Source organism: Corylus avellana, chromosome 1 (genome assembly GCF_965113065.1).
Source record: "Corylus avellana chromosome 1, dhCorAvel1.hap1.2, whole genome shotgun sequence".
NCBI lineage: Eukaryota > Viridiplantae > Streptophyta > Magnoliopsida > Fagales > Betulaceae > Corylus > Corylus avellana.
This window is the reverse complement of record NC_142490.1, coordinates 15,806,710-15,818,685: the sequence shown is the minus strand read 5'-3', so window position 1 is coordinate 15,818,685 and position 11,976 is coordinate 15,806,710. Positions and strand designations below refer to the sequence as shown.

Sequence of the window (11,976 nt, the reverse complement as noted above, 5' to 3'; positions counted from 1 at the left end):
ACGGCACACTTCTCTCTCTCCCACAGCAGACTTCTCTCTCTCCCCCGCACCCCAACCTCAGCTCTCAGCGAAGCCATGACCGCCCACTGTACTAGAACGGAGACGCACCCACCCACGGTGGCCCACCCTAGGATGGAACCCATTGAAAGATATCGCCACCGGCGATAGATCTGCGACTCCGGCGATGCCCACCCACCAGCGCGACCTGCCACCCACGCCCAGCCCGATCCTCCCCCAACCGGCTTCGGAAATCCAACGCCACCCAGCCCACCGCATGGCCCACCACCCCCGCCCAGCCGGCCGCAACAGGCCGCAACAGCCCCGCGCCGCCGCCTCGTCGGGGCTCTCCTCCACGCCATCCTTCCGGCGAATCTCCTCCCGCATCTCCTTCTCATTCTTGGCGGCTAGCTTCTTCTGCTCGCGGCGGTCCATTCCGACATGGAAGCCCCATCTGAACAAGAGTTGGGCCTCGTGAGGGTTTTGGTAGAGAGCGTTCATGTCGCGGGAGGTGTCCTCCGTGTTCTCCCAATCGAAAGAGAAGTGGAATTTCTCGCTCGGTTTGATGACCCGCTTCTTGGGCTTCTTCAACCCCAGGTACTGCTCCTTGATGGCATCCAGCTCCTTGTCACGCTCTCGCTCCGCCAATTTCTCTAAGCGTGCACGCTCGCGCTCGCGAGCCCTAACCTCCTCTTCGCGATCCCTCTCGCGATGGCTCCGCCGCTCAAACTCACGGTCCCGGTCGCGCTCTTGATCGCGTCGGTCACAGTCACAGTCGCGGTCCCTGTCGCGGTCTGAATCGGAGGGCTTGGCGTCATGGTTGGAAGTAGAGGCGGAGACGTCAGAGGGGCGGCCTAGGGAGGAGAGGAGCTCTTGACGGCGATGGTGGAGTTGATCGGCTTCTTGTTGACGGCGTTTGAGGGCCAATTCTTCGCGCTGGGCTTTGGTAAGGAAGACTGGCTTCTTGGCGGCGGCGGTGGTGACGGCGAAAACGTCTTCGACTGAACGTTTCATGGTAATGGCAGTAGTGATCGGAGGGAAGGGAGACGTCTCGCTTGGGTGACTACAGGAGGGGAATTTTAGCGTGGGAAATTCCACAACACGGTCGTGTTTCAATCAGGAAGAAGTAGGGGCAAAATAGGAAAAAATTGGTAAATTTTTACACCAAAAGTCGTGCCTTGACCCAGACACTGAACAGTGTCTGGGTCAAGGCTGTTGCCAAACAAAGCCTAATTCTTACAAATGACATCTCATGTTGTGTTTTACCTTGCATTGTGACGCAGTTATGGCAAGGCCACGATGTCAAATTAAATGCCACTTGCTACTATTGTAGGGAGGTACGGCATGACTCACGAGGTGTTGTATGATATCCTGCCGAGAGTTTGAAAAGTGATTAAAGTGAAGTTTTTAGGCGGCTATGTGAGGCTCTGCATGCCTTTTGTATTAAAGAAGGAAGTCAATTTGCATGTGTCGAATTGGTGGGCTCTCTGAGGGCTCGATTGGGTGTAGGTCACTTGCAGTGTCGTCCGCCAAATGAGACTCATTGGCTTTACCTCGGGCCGAAGGGCCCACTTCCCGAGGGATTGATTTTGGGAACACAATTATCCAAATTAAACAACTTTAATTTGACTAAAGAGATTCTTCTAGGTGACACGAATGGGGACAAGTTTGAATGGATGGTACTAAGAAATTAACCATGATCATAATTAGATGTCGTAGGAGGTGAAATTTCATGAGGAAAATTAAAAGGAACTAGGTGTTAATTATGGATAGATGTGATTAAGTACTCATAATTAAAGTTTCATATAATCCTTCGTATTCATCATGATATATTGTACCCGGAGATGTAGAGGATTCTTCCATTGGACGTAATTGGTTGGTTTTCTTGAAATATACGGATTCGATCTTTACGTGCTTTCCTTTCGGTTGGTTATAGTTTATTCTTTTTAGATTTGTGGCAAGTCTTTATCCTCATGAGTTTTGACCACATGCATTTATTTGCCTTCGTTTTCCCATTTGTTTTCCCTGCTTTTAGAGTACTTTCGGAAAGTGGCAGAATAGTGGTAGCAAGGCGGGAAAGAAAAGTAAAACTTCATTCTGATCGAGTAATTATGTTGCCAGAATATCCTTTCCTTCCACAGCAGTGCAACAAAAAATAAAGACGATACCAAAGACTCTAGAGTTTTCTTTGTCCTCACCACGCCAAACTGGATAATTTCAAACTTAAAATTAATCTAAATAGAAAAAATTCATATTAAATTCTTAATTAATTAATTGTAAAGATTCTCTGGCCTCAGATCCCTCGTCCAACATAACAAATGTGTTTTTAAAATCTTATAAAATCCAAGATAGATCATTTGATCATACAGAAGCAGTGAAAACGGAATATATTAAAGTTAGGAAAGTGGACTGCAAAACAAGAAAAGCATGGACTGTATCTCTGCACGTAAAACCCCCGGTCGTAAATCAAGGGACAGGGAGACCACAGGCAGTGGGTCCAATGGACAGGATAACCAAATCCGAAAGTGGTTGGGTGGGGTAAATCTCATTACGGACGCATCAAATGGGATTGCAGGTGATCATGATGACCAAGTCAGTGGAGCTAGCATTCCTCTGGTACTGCTAGCTTATGCATCACCATCTTTCTTTCTTTTTCCTAACTAGACCGCCTAATTGTTGCCCTATTTTCTTTTCTTTTCTTTAATTTTGCCCTTCATTTTTTCTTCTCATTATTAATTAAGCATCATCTAGGAAATAAAAGAAAAGTAATAGTAGAAATTATATTTTTTATTTTATAGTTATTTTAGATTAGTGGTGACGTGATAGTCCAAAAAAAAAAATCAAAAAGTTAGTTGGGAGTACCTATAATTCTTTTTCAACTTGTTAACCCGTGCTAACATATAATTGTTGGGTGCTTAGAGTTTTTTAATGGTTGACATACATCTGGCTCTTTGTCAGCATGTAACAAATTATAAAATAATTGTACGTAGACAGTCATTAGGGATGCCCTACCTATGTTACCTTTGGGCAGATCATGCTGTTTATTCAAGGAATCACATTAAGTAATAATAATGGAGAATGGAAAAGCTATCTTTTGCGGTCCAAAGTAATGGTGAAAAGTCTCCAAGAAGTAGTTCAATTAGTTAGAACCACGCCTAGTGAAGCGGAGGTCATTAGTTCGAATCCCCTTCCCCCCTCTTTTGCGGACAGTCAAAAAAAAAAAAAATTATGTAGCAATAAAAAGAGAAAGGAAAAAGGAATAACTATAGGTCTAAATTATATAATAGGTTAAATTTATAATAGTTATTAGAGCAAAACATGTGGCGGTACCACCTTGCAACCACACTTCCCTTCATATGTGTTGGTGCATATTATTATACTCCATTCACTGATTTCACCTAATTGCCAAAAAAAAAAAAAAAAAAAAAACTATTAAAAAATATATCTTGTAGTTTTTTTCTAGCACATACCCTAAATGTAGTAGCTAAAAGTCCAATCTCTGAAGGATAAGGTAAAGTATTATTAGTTGATCCCAATTGATAAGATAGATTTACATATATAATAAAGTATATATCTATAAATTAGGTTGGTCATAAAAAATTCAAGTAGTATTGGATAATTTAGTTTTACTATGTTATAGGTTTATCTTCTTTTATTAATACTAATAAAATGGATAAAAGAACCGAACCAAAATACAAGTATATAATAATTAATAAAGTTGGTGAAAATCTCAAAACTCATCCGCTTGCTGTGGGTTTTTTGGATGTTAATGGTTTTGTCTTCGCTCCGTTTATCCGTTACTGCCCTCGCCTCTCGGTCAGCCCCCACCCCCCAAAAAAAAAAAAAAACAGAAAACAGAAAGAGAAGTTAATGCCCCGACCCCGAGGATGCCCTGCCCCAAGTGAGGTCAGACAGGTAATTGGCCGTTGGCATTCAATTCGAGGCGTTATTTATTTATTTTATTATTTAATACAGACATTACATATACCTTAGATTTCTTTTTACATTTGTGTTTTATTAATATATTTCTTCTATTGGGTGATATTTTGGGCTGGGGTATGGCATTGGCAGTGTATATAAAAGGGGACTGAGACCGAGCAATTTCAAACTCAGTCCTTTGATTTCTGCCATTCTCACTTTCATCCGTTTCTTTCTTTGCTATCAGACTCCTTTTTTAGTTAGTCTGTTAGTGTTTTTGTTTCTCATGCTCTTTGCACCTTGCCACCTTTTGCTGTCGGACGACGAGAGAGTATTCGAGGAGTCGAATAAGATAAACATACCAGATTTTGCTTTGCTTTTGCTCTAGAACCACTTCAGTTGGGTGACTGGTTTAAGTTAAACACCATAACCAAGGTTCCCATCATTTTCTTCTTCCTTATTTTCGTGTCTGTAGTTGTTAATGATACGAAATGCCTGCTCTGTTCTGTTCTGTTCTGTTCTGCTCTGTTCTCTTCTGTTCTGTTCTCTCATGATAAATGGTTGTTTTTTTTTTTTTTTTTTTTTGGTGTAGGTGCAATCTAAGACAAGGAAAGAAAACGAAAAATGAAGTACGTATTGGTAACGGGTGGAGTAGTTAGCGGTCTCGGGAAAGGGGTCACCGCCAGCAGTATCGGTCTGCTTCTCAAGGCCTGTGGACTTCGCATTACTTCCATCAAAATTGGTCTCTGCTTCTTCTTTGAATCTTTCCATTTCTGCATCACCACTGTTGTTTCTTTTTCTAATCTTTTAGTTCAAGAACAGCTCAGCTGTGCCTTTTTTGTTTAGTTCATTAAAGCGGATATACTCTTCCGCTTTCCTCTCTATATTTTTTTTTTCCTCGGCAAAATAGCTTCATTTCCCCTTTTCTTCTGTAATAAATTTCTTGAAACTTCATCGTCAATTTTTTACCTTTTGGAATAAACTCAGTATCTTGTCCTTAAATTTCTTCCGAGAGCTTCTAATTTTTGTATTACTTTTCCAGTCAAAAGAAGAGATAGGATTCAAAATGTACACGTCCTGTTCATACAAATCTCTCTTATAAGTTTGTTAAGATTCCATTTAGTTTTCTTCATTCAATTCATGAATCTTTCACTTGTTTGTTTCTCTGGGCTTCTCTAATGGAGCGGAAACTGGCAATATCCCACAAATACATCGTTATGTTTCATTTCTGGGCATCTTCTTCTCTTAAAACTCTTTGATATGGTTACCTTGTCTGTTTTTCTTTTCTTCTTTAAGATTTTAATATAGGCGTCGGCTCCGTTTTTCTTTTGTAATTCAGATCCTTACTTGAACACCGATGCTGGAACAATGTCCCCTTTTGAGCACGGGGAAGTTTATGTGTTAGATGATGGCGGCGAGGTATAATAAACTCATTTTTGTCTTCTTTATCCGTTACTTTCGTTGTATGTAAGCTGTGTCAATAATATTCTTACTTTCTTCAAAACACTCTCTCTGATGGGGTCTAAAGTCTTGGAAGCCCTTTCTGCTATAAATGGATTGTATGACGATGAAGAAATGTAAGCACTTTTTAAGTAGGCGATTTGGTTGTTCCACTAAATTGGAGTGCACTTCACTGGATGAACTTCATGCTTGTTTTTGATTAACAGCAATGACATATAAAAGCATCGCTATCCTATATCTTCTGTACAAATAATTATTGGAATATTAGCTAAGCGTGCTATTTTGAACAGAAGATAAAACAAAAGTGTATATCAGGGCTAAACGGTCAAGGTTTCGAAAAGCATGGGACTGGGAGATGTAACATGATTTTCTTTTGTGTTCAAAGGTGGACCTGGACCTTGGGAATTATGAGCGGTTCCTTGATATCAAGTTGACAAGCGATAATAATATTACTACTGGAAAGATTTACCAGGCAAGTTGGTTAAAATGCACATCTCCATATGTACATTATATGTTGCTTGCTACTAGAGATTCTGAGTATCATAAACTACCCTACTATAAATCAGCCACTGAAGCTATTACTTCTCTTTTTTTCTTGTACGGCAGTCCGTTATTGATAAGGAGAGAAGGGGAGATTATCTGGGGAAAACTGTGCAGGTTTTTTCTTTCCCCTACTATTAAATCCATTATTTTATTTTATTTTATTATATTGCTCCTGACCTAACATACATGTATTATGTATATTCCTCTGTTCTGTAGGTCGTCCCTCACATCACAGATGCCATTCAAGAGTGGATTGAGCGCGTGGCAATGATACCAGTGGATGGGAAGGCAGGTCCAGCCGATGTTTGTGTCATAGAATTGGGTGGAACTATAGGTACGTACTCTAACAACTGTGTACTTGACCTGTGGGAGCACGAGCTTTTTCTCTGTTTTTCAAAGGTTATAACAACTTGCCATGATGCAGGAGACATTGAATCCATGCCATTTATTGAGGCATTAGGGCAATTCTCATACCGTGTAGGTAAGGATATTGCATATGCAACTTCATATGCCAAAATTGTCTAGCCTGATCTTTTAGATCTTATAATTAAATGACTTCTTTTTGATGAATACTTCTCACTTTAGGGACAGGGAACTTTTGCTTGATTCATGTCAGCCTTGTGCCCGTTTTAAATGTTGTTGGTGAACAGGTAACATACGAATTGCACGTTGGTGCACATCCTATATGGCATATGATTTAGTGTCGGTGTGCATCTTTTACGTTTGTCAAAAAAAGAAAAAAGAAAAAAAAAATTACTTGGTCAGTTTAATAAACAATGTGAATTATGTTATAATGTTCAGAAAACAAAACCAACCCAGCACAGTGTTCGGGGACTAAGAGGCCTGGGTTTGACACCACATATCTTAGCTTGTCGCAGTACAATGGTCTCTCACTCTCTCTTTCTCTCTCATACACTCACTCAAACACACTCTTATTCTATGTTTGTGTTTTTAGTTTATCAGTTTTGCTCAAGGTATTGAATTGAATGTGTTGACAGGCACTTGACCAGAACGTAAAAGTGAAACTCTCTCAGTTTTGCCATGTCACGGTATTTTAACAGGGACATAGTTTTTATGTGCCTATTTATCTGTTTTTCAATATTCTATTTTATTGAAATCACATGTTTTTCCAGGAAGAAAATATTATCACTCTCTATGATGTACCCAACATCTGGCATATTCCTTTGCTTTTAAGAGTAAGTAGTAGTTCAGCGTTTCTTGGAATTTAACTACCGAATATATAGTTGCCATTTCTTACAATGTGGGTATGTTTTTCTTCTGAATTAGGATCAGAAGGCCCATGAAGCAATCTTGAAAGTGCTGAACCTTATGGGGTTTGTCTGATGAGCTCAGTTCTTAATTATTATAAATTTGGAGCTATGTACAGGCATGATCATTTTTAGTATCTAGCATCCTTATGCAATGTTGTCCACAATGGCAGTAAAGCTGGGCAGCCTGCATTGGAGGAATGGACTTCTAGGGCTGCAATCTGTGACAAGTTGCATGAGCCGGTTAGTCTACGAGCATTCAAGAACTCCTTTTTCTTCTTGGCAGCACTTGATTTCTATGTGTCAACTACTTGACAGGTCCATATTGCGATGGTTGGGAAGTATACAGGCCTTTCAGATTCCTATCTCTCGGTACTGAAGGTGCAATTATCTATCACTTCTTAACTCTAAATCACTATTTCAGCTGGAAGTTTCATGTGTTGATACTTGATAATGTAGTTATTAGAGATAGTTGCTAAACACATTTGCAGCTGGGGTCCATTTAATTTCTAAATTGTCGTCCTAGATTTTAACTACAACTTACATTTAAATCATGTCTTGGAAAGTTGGGATAACATGAGATGGTATTTCAATCTATGCTGGCGTTGTTATATTTTGTTAATCATGGGATTAGGATATCTTGATCATCTGCAGCATCTGGGTCACAGTAGGTTAAGAGGGCGCCAGTTATTGACGAATCTAATTCCTTTACTGACTGAATTCTGCTATAAACTATATGATATAAAGTCAAGAGAATCTCAAAGAACACATTACGTTACTATACAAAACTCCAAGAATTCAGTGTCGTCTCTGTACTCTAATCCATTATCTGATCTTAATTACTTCACTTTTCTTCCAGTGTACTTTTCCACCTGTGCTTTCCACTTCTTGTAATTCGCTTGCATTTATTGACTTTAAGGATTATTTTTCACAAAAAGGTTCCACTCTAGGAGAATGAATATGTGGATCAGGTTCACAGTCATAATTATGTAAACGAAATAACTCTCTACCAAATGAAAATGAAGCTGTACGAGTAATATTAGGAAATTAATTAATAAGACTGATTCTTGGAAAGTATATAGTCCAAATTGGTACATAGTTTTGGTTGTCATGTCATCCATTTTGTTCTTTATTCTGGTGATATTTGAATTTGAAAATAATTAAATAAATTGTAACAGTCATGCCAGAATAATTTTACTGTGCTGGCTTAACTACTTATGTTAATCAATGTCTTAAGTTCATGTGATAAGACAACGCAATATTCAAGTAATGCACATATATATATATATGTTGTGGCTATATAAGATGTAATCTCTCTACAGGCTCTTGTGCATGCTTCCGTTTTCAACCGCAAGAAACTCTTTGTAGATTGGGTTCCAGCTTCCGACCTTGAAGATGCAACTGCAAAAGAGGTTATTTTTAATTTTCTGTTCAAACATTTTATATGTTGTTAATTTTTATGTTATATCACAACATGACACAAAATTCTTGTCGCAGAATCCTGATGCTTATAAAGCAGCTTGGAAGTTGTTGAAGGTTTGTTTCTTTAATGGCCTTGGATTAACCGGCTGATACTACTTTAAACAAGTTCCAGGTGTCTCCCTTCTTAAGTTGTGGTAACTTCCTCTGTTTAATCTCTGACTAGACTTTTTATCTTCAGGGCGCAGATGGTATTCTTGTTCCAGGAGGGTTTGGTGACAGAGGAGTGCAAGGGAAAATTCTTGCAGCAAAGTATGCTCGAGAAAACAGGATTCCCTTTCTTGGCATTTGTTTAGGAATGCAAATTGCCGTCATTGAGTTTGCACGATCTGTTATTGGTCTGCAGGATGCTAATAGCACTGAATTTGATCCCAATACTCGGAATCCATGTGTTATATTTATGCCTGAGGTTTATATTCTGTGCCTTTCGAGCTTTATTTGATGACAGAAAATTGTTTTATGCTTTTAAAGAAGATGTAGAAATAAGGTTTAAGCCTGATTCATTGCAAATGTTGGGCTAATAAGAGAACATTGTCAAATATATGAGAGAGAGAGATAGAGAGAGAGATTCAGCCTTTAATTTGGTGATTAAAACTATGAACTAAACATGTGTTGTGTGTGTATACCATTTCTGATCTTGGTATCATAAGCAGGGCTCAAAAACACATATGGGAGGCACCATGCGCCTTGGATCAAGGAGGACATATTTCCAGGTTATGAACAGCAAATCTGCAAAATTGTAAGTATTGCTTTTAGAAAAGAGATGTGCATGTCTACATATATATAAATAAAGCTAACTAGTAATGAGAGACTGGTGAGCCCGTAGGTAACCAAAGAAAATTTGGTATAATGTTTGACTTGTTTAAATGGATGTTTGTAATAAAATAAAAGGAAAAAAAGTAAAAATCTTTAAATTTTTCTTAAAGAGTATTATGATTTATTAATTTAATATATGTGCTTTGTGTACTGATGGAAAAATTCACCAGTTACATATATATTTCTACTGGGAATGAGATGAGAAGATTTAGAAGTTGTGAGTTTAATTATAGATGGCTAGTTTGCTGAATGAAAGGTGCCAGGTTGACTAACCCTTCATGCCATGCATTAATGTCAGATATGGAAGTAAAAGCGTCATTGATGAGAGACACCGGCATAGATATGAGGTTTGTAGGATTAACATGTACATAATTTTCTTTTAACAAGCTACTTAATTTGGCAGGGAATAATTCTTTATCATGCAGGTGAATCCTGATATGGTAGCATGCCTTGAAAAAGCTGGCCTCTCTTTTGCTGGCAAAGATGAAACCGGTCGACGCATGGAGGTTATTGATCTTCTATATACCTTTTAACTGCAGTGTTTGTACATTTGTGGTGCCTCTATGTTAATATTTGGTATGCTGATGTTACAGATTATCGAGCTACCAAATCATCCATACTTTATTGGCGTTCAATTTCATCCTGAATTTAAATCAAGGCCGGGAAAACCTTCTCCTTTATTTTTAGGTACCTGTCTCGCCCATGCTAAATTATCCATTGTTCGGTCATATAGTTGTTAAATGAAATTCATCTGATGTATACACTGATATCACGTACGTGCACTTAATTTTTTGGTTGGGATTCTTGACAGTTTCTATTCTTGCTTCTAATGCATTTATCTAGCTAGGATCACGTGTAAGCTGCATAGAATTTACTAAGGACTGTTAACGCTAAAGAGAATGTTTCACTACTTTCTGGTTTTGCTTGGCCAAAGCACAAGCTCCAGCTTGATATTAATCTGCAATACCCTGGCTGAACTAAATCTGTGGCACTACTCCTAGCTTATTAAAGTGCTTAAAGGAAGATGTGGGGAGAGTGGAAACATAGAAATTCCATCGCATCTAGAGCCCCTCTTTAGTACACAATATATCATTTTTTTTTTCTGCATAGGAGACTGATTATAAGAGGGTTTTTTCTGCAGATGTTAAATATTAACATTCATGATTTGCTCTTTAGCACTATAAAAGTGAAAAAAGAAAAAAAAATACACCTGCCCACGCAAGTTAAATGCATTGAACTTTGTATCAACAGAAACAAATTTGTATCTAAAACAATCTTCAAATACCTTCATGATTCCCCATGTTGTTACACAAGGAGAACATTATTGTACAAATACATATCAAATTTCTGGCACTTAAGGACACCATGCTATATCATATTGTACGTAAACAAGCTCGAAACTTCTGAAGGTAAATCGATCATTTATCTCATATTCAAATCTTAGGACACCATTTCGCTTTGAGCAAAATTTGGAAGACCCTTTATAACAGGTTTATATATGTTGACAATTTCACGATTCTATGTGAAAAGTAGTAAAGAGATTATCCTTATATTCTTCCTGAACATTTTGTGCATTTACTACAAATATTGTTTTGCTTGTTAGTTTTCTAATCCTAATCAAAGTTGTTCTGAAATGATATCATTCTCGTATCAAATTTAGGACTTATAGCAGCAGCATGCGGGGAGTTGGATGCTGTCTTTCTAGGCAATCGAAGCCAAAGGAATATACCAAATGGAGTAGGCATTCATACCGCAAAAATCAAAGCATGCCAAAATGGAAGTGCAACTAAGGCCACCAATGCTTTGCCTGATGGTGTTTATAGCAATGGCAATGGGGTCTACTTGTGAACGTTATAGGATTTCTCTCTGTGGGCCATTTTGGTAAGATTTTACGATTGGTCTGTACAGTACTTATCTGGATATTGGTAGGTGTAGGTCTCCACTCCAAAGGACTCATATATAATATAGGACACTGTCAGATCCCGGTCTTTTAAACGGGATAGCTTGTTAAGGTTTACAGTTGTACTGCAATGAGAGAGAGTATTTAGGTTTGCGTCTCTGTGCACTATGTTCCGTTTTTCTCTTGTTTTTAGTGCATTTATTGAATCTTAACTACGCACGAACACATGCGGTTTGCAGTATGTATACATTGTAAATTAAGTTTGTGCAAGGCAGAAATTCCCGTTCCTAAAAGAAATCATTCTATTTTAAAATTGGATAATTTCTTTTGATTGTGTTTTTTCTTTTCTTTTATAGCACTCTTGAACGACTCTTGATATTTGGTTGTTAAACTAATGTATGTTTGGCTTCAGCCTGATTACTTCAGAGAGTGCTCATTAGTGTTCTATTTTGATAATTTGAATTACAAATAGGAAATTACAGTACTGCTCACAAGCATTTCAGAGGTCGTTAGACACAGCATATATATATAACAACCCCCAAAAGATTTACCAACCAATTATACTGAATTCTCCGTTTATTGGATAGCATGATA

At 38.4% G+C, this 11,976-nt stretch overlaps 1 protein-coding gene across 2 annotated transcripts; it reads left to right on the top strand.

Annotated features, from left to right (window-relative positions):
• Positions 1 to 4,064: 4,064 nt before the first annotated feature.
• Positions 4,065 to 11,535, top strand: LOC132170655 (uncharacterized). 2 transcript variants are annotated; one of them, XM_059581715.2, is made up of 22 exons: positions 4,065 to 4,350; positions 4,508 to 4,657; positions 5,255 to 5,334; positions 5,762 to 5,848; positions 5,983 to 6,033; positions 6,136 to 6,253; positions 6,344 to 6,400; positions 6,505 to 6,569; positions 6,721 to 6,804; positions 6,918 to 6,968; positions 7,053 to 7,115; positions 7,207 to 7,253; positions 7,361 to 7,430; positions 7,506 to 7,568; positions 8,510 to 8,599; positions 8,685 to 8,723; positions 8,848 to 9,075; positions 9,320 to 9,405; positions 9,781 to 9,829; positions 9,908 to 9,988; positions 10,076 to 10,169; positions 11,143 to 11,535. In XM_059581715.2, exons 2-22 carry the CDS (start codon positions 4,540 to 4,542, stop codon positions 11,328 to 11,330), a joined length of 1,809 nt encoding a protein of 602 aa, XP_059437698.2. In that variant the 5' UTR covers positions 4,065 to 4,350; positions 4,508 to 4,539; the 3' UTR covers positions 11,331 to 11,535. The 2 variants fall into 2 exon arrangements, with proteins under 2 accessions (XP_059437698.2, XP_059437699.2); XM_059581716.2 differs by lacking the exons at positions 4,065 to 4,350; positions 4,508 to 4,657 and adding an exon at positions 4,889 to 4,983.
• The last annotated feature ends 441 nt before the right edge of the window (positions 11,536 to 11,976 follow it).

Coding starts and splice junctions, on each gene's coding strand:
- LOC132170655 (XM_059581715.2), top strand. CDS start 4,540: ATGAAGTACGTATTGGTAACGGGTGGAGTAGTTAGCGGTCTCGGGAAA. Junction 6,969..7,052: donor CTCAGTTTTGCCATGTCACG/GTATTTTAACAG, acceptor ATGTTTTTCCAG/GAAGAAAATATTATCACTCT. Junction 9,076..9,319: donor GTGTTATATTTATGCCTGAG/GTTTATATTCTG, acceptor TATCATAAGCAG/GGCTCAAAAACACATATGGG.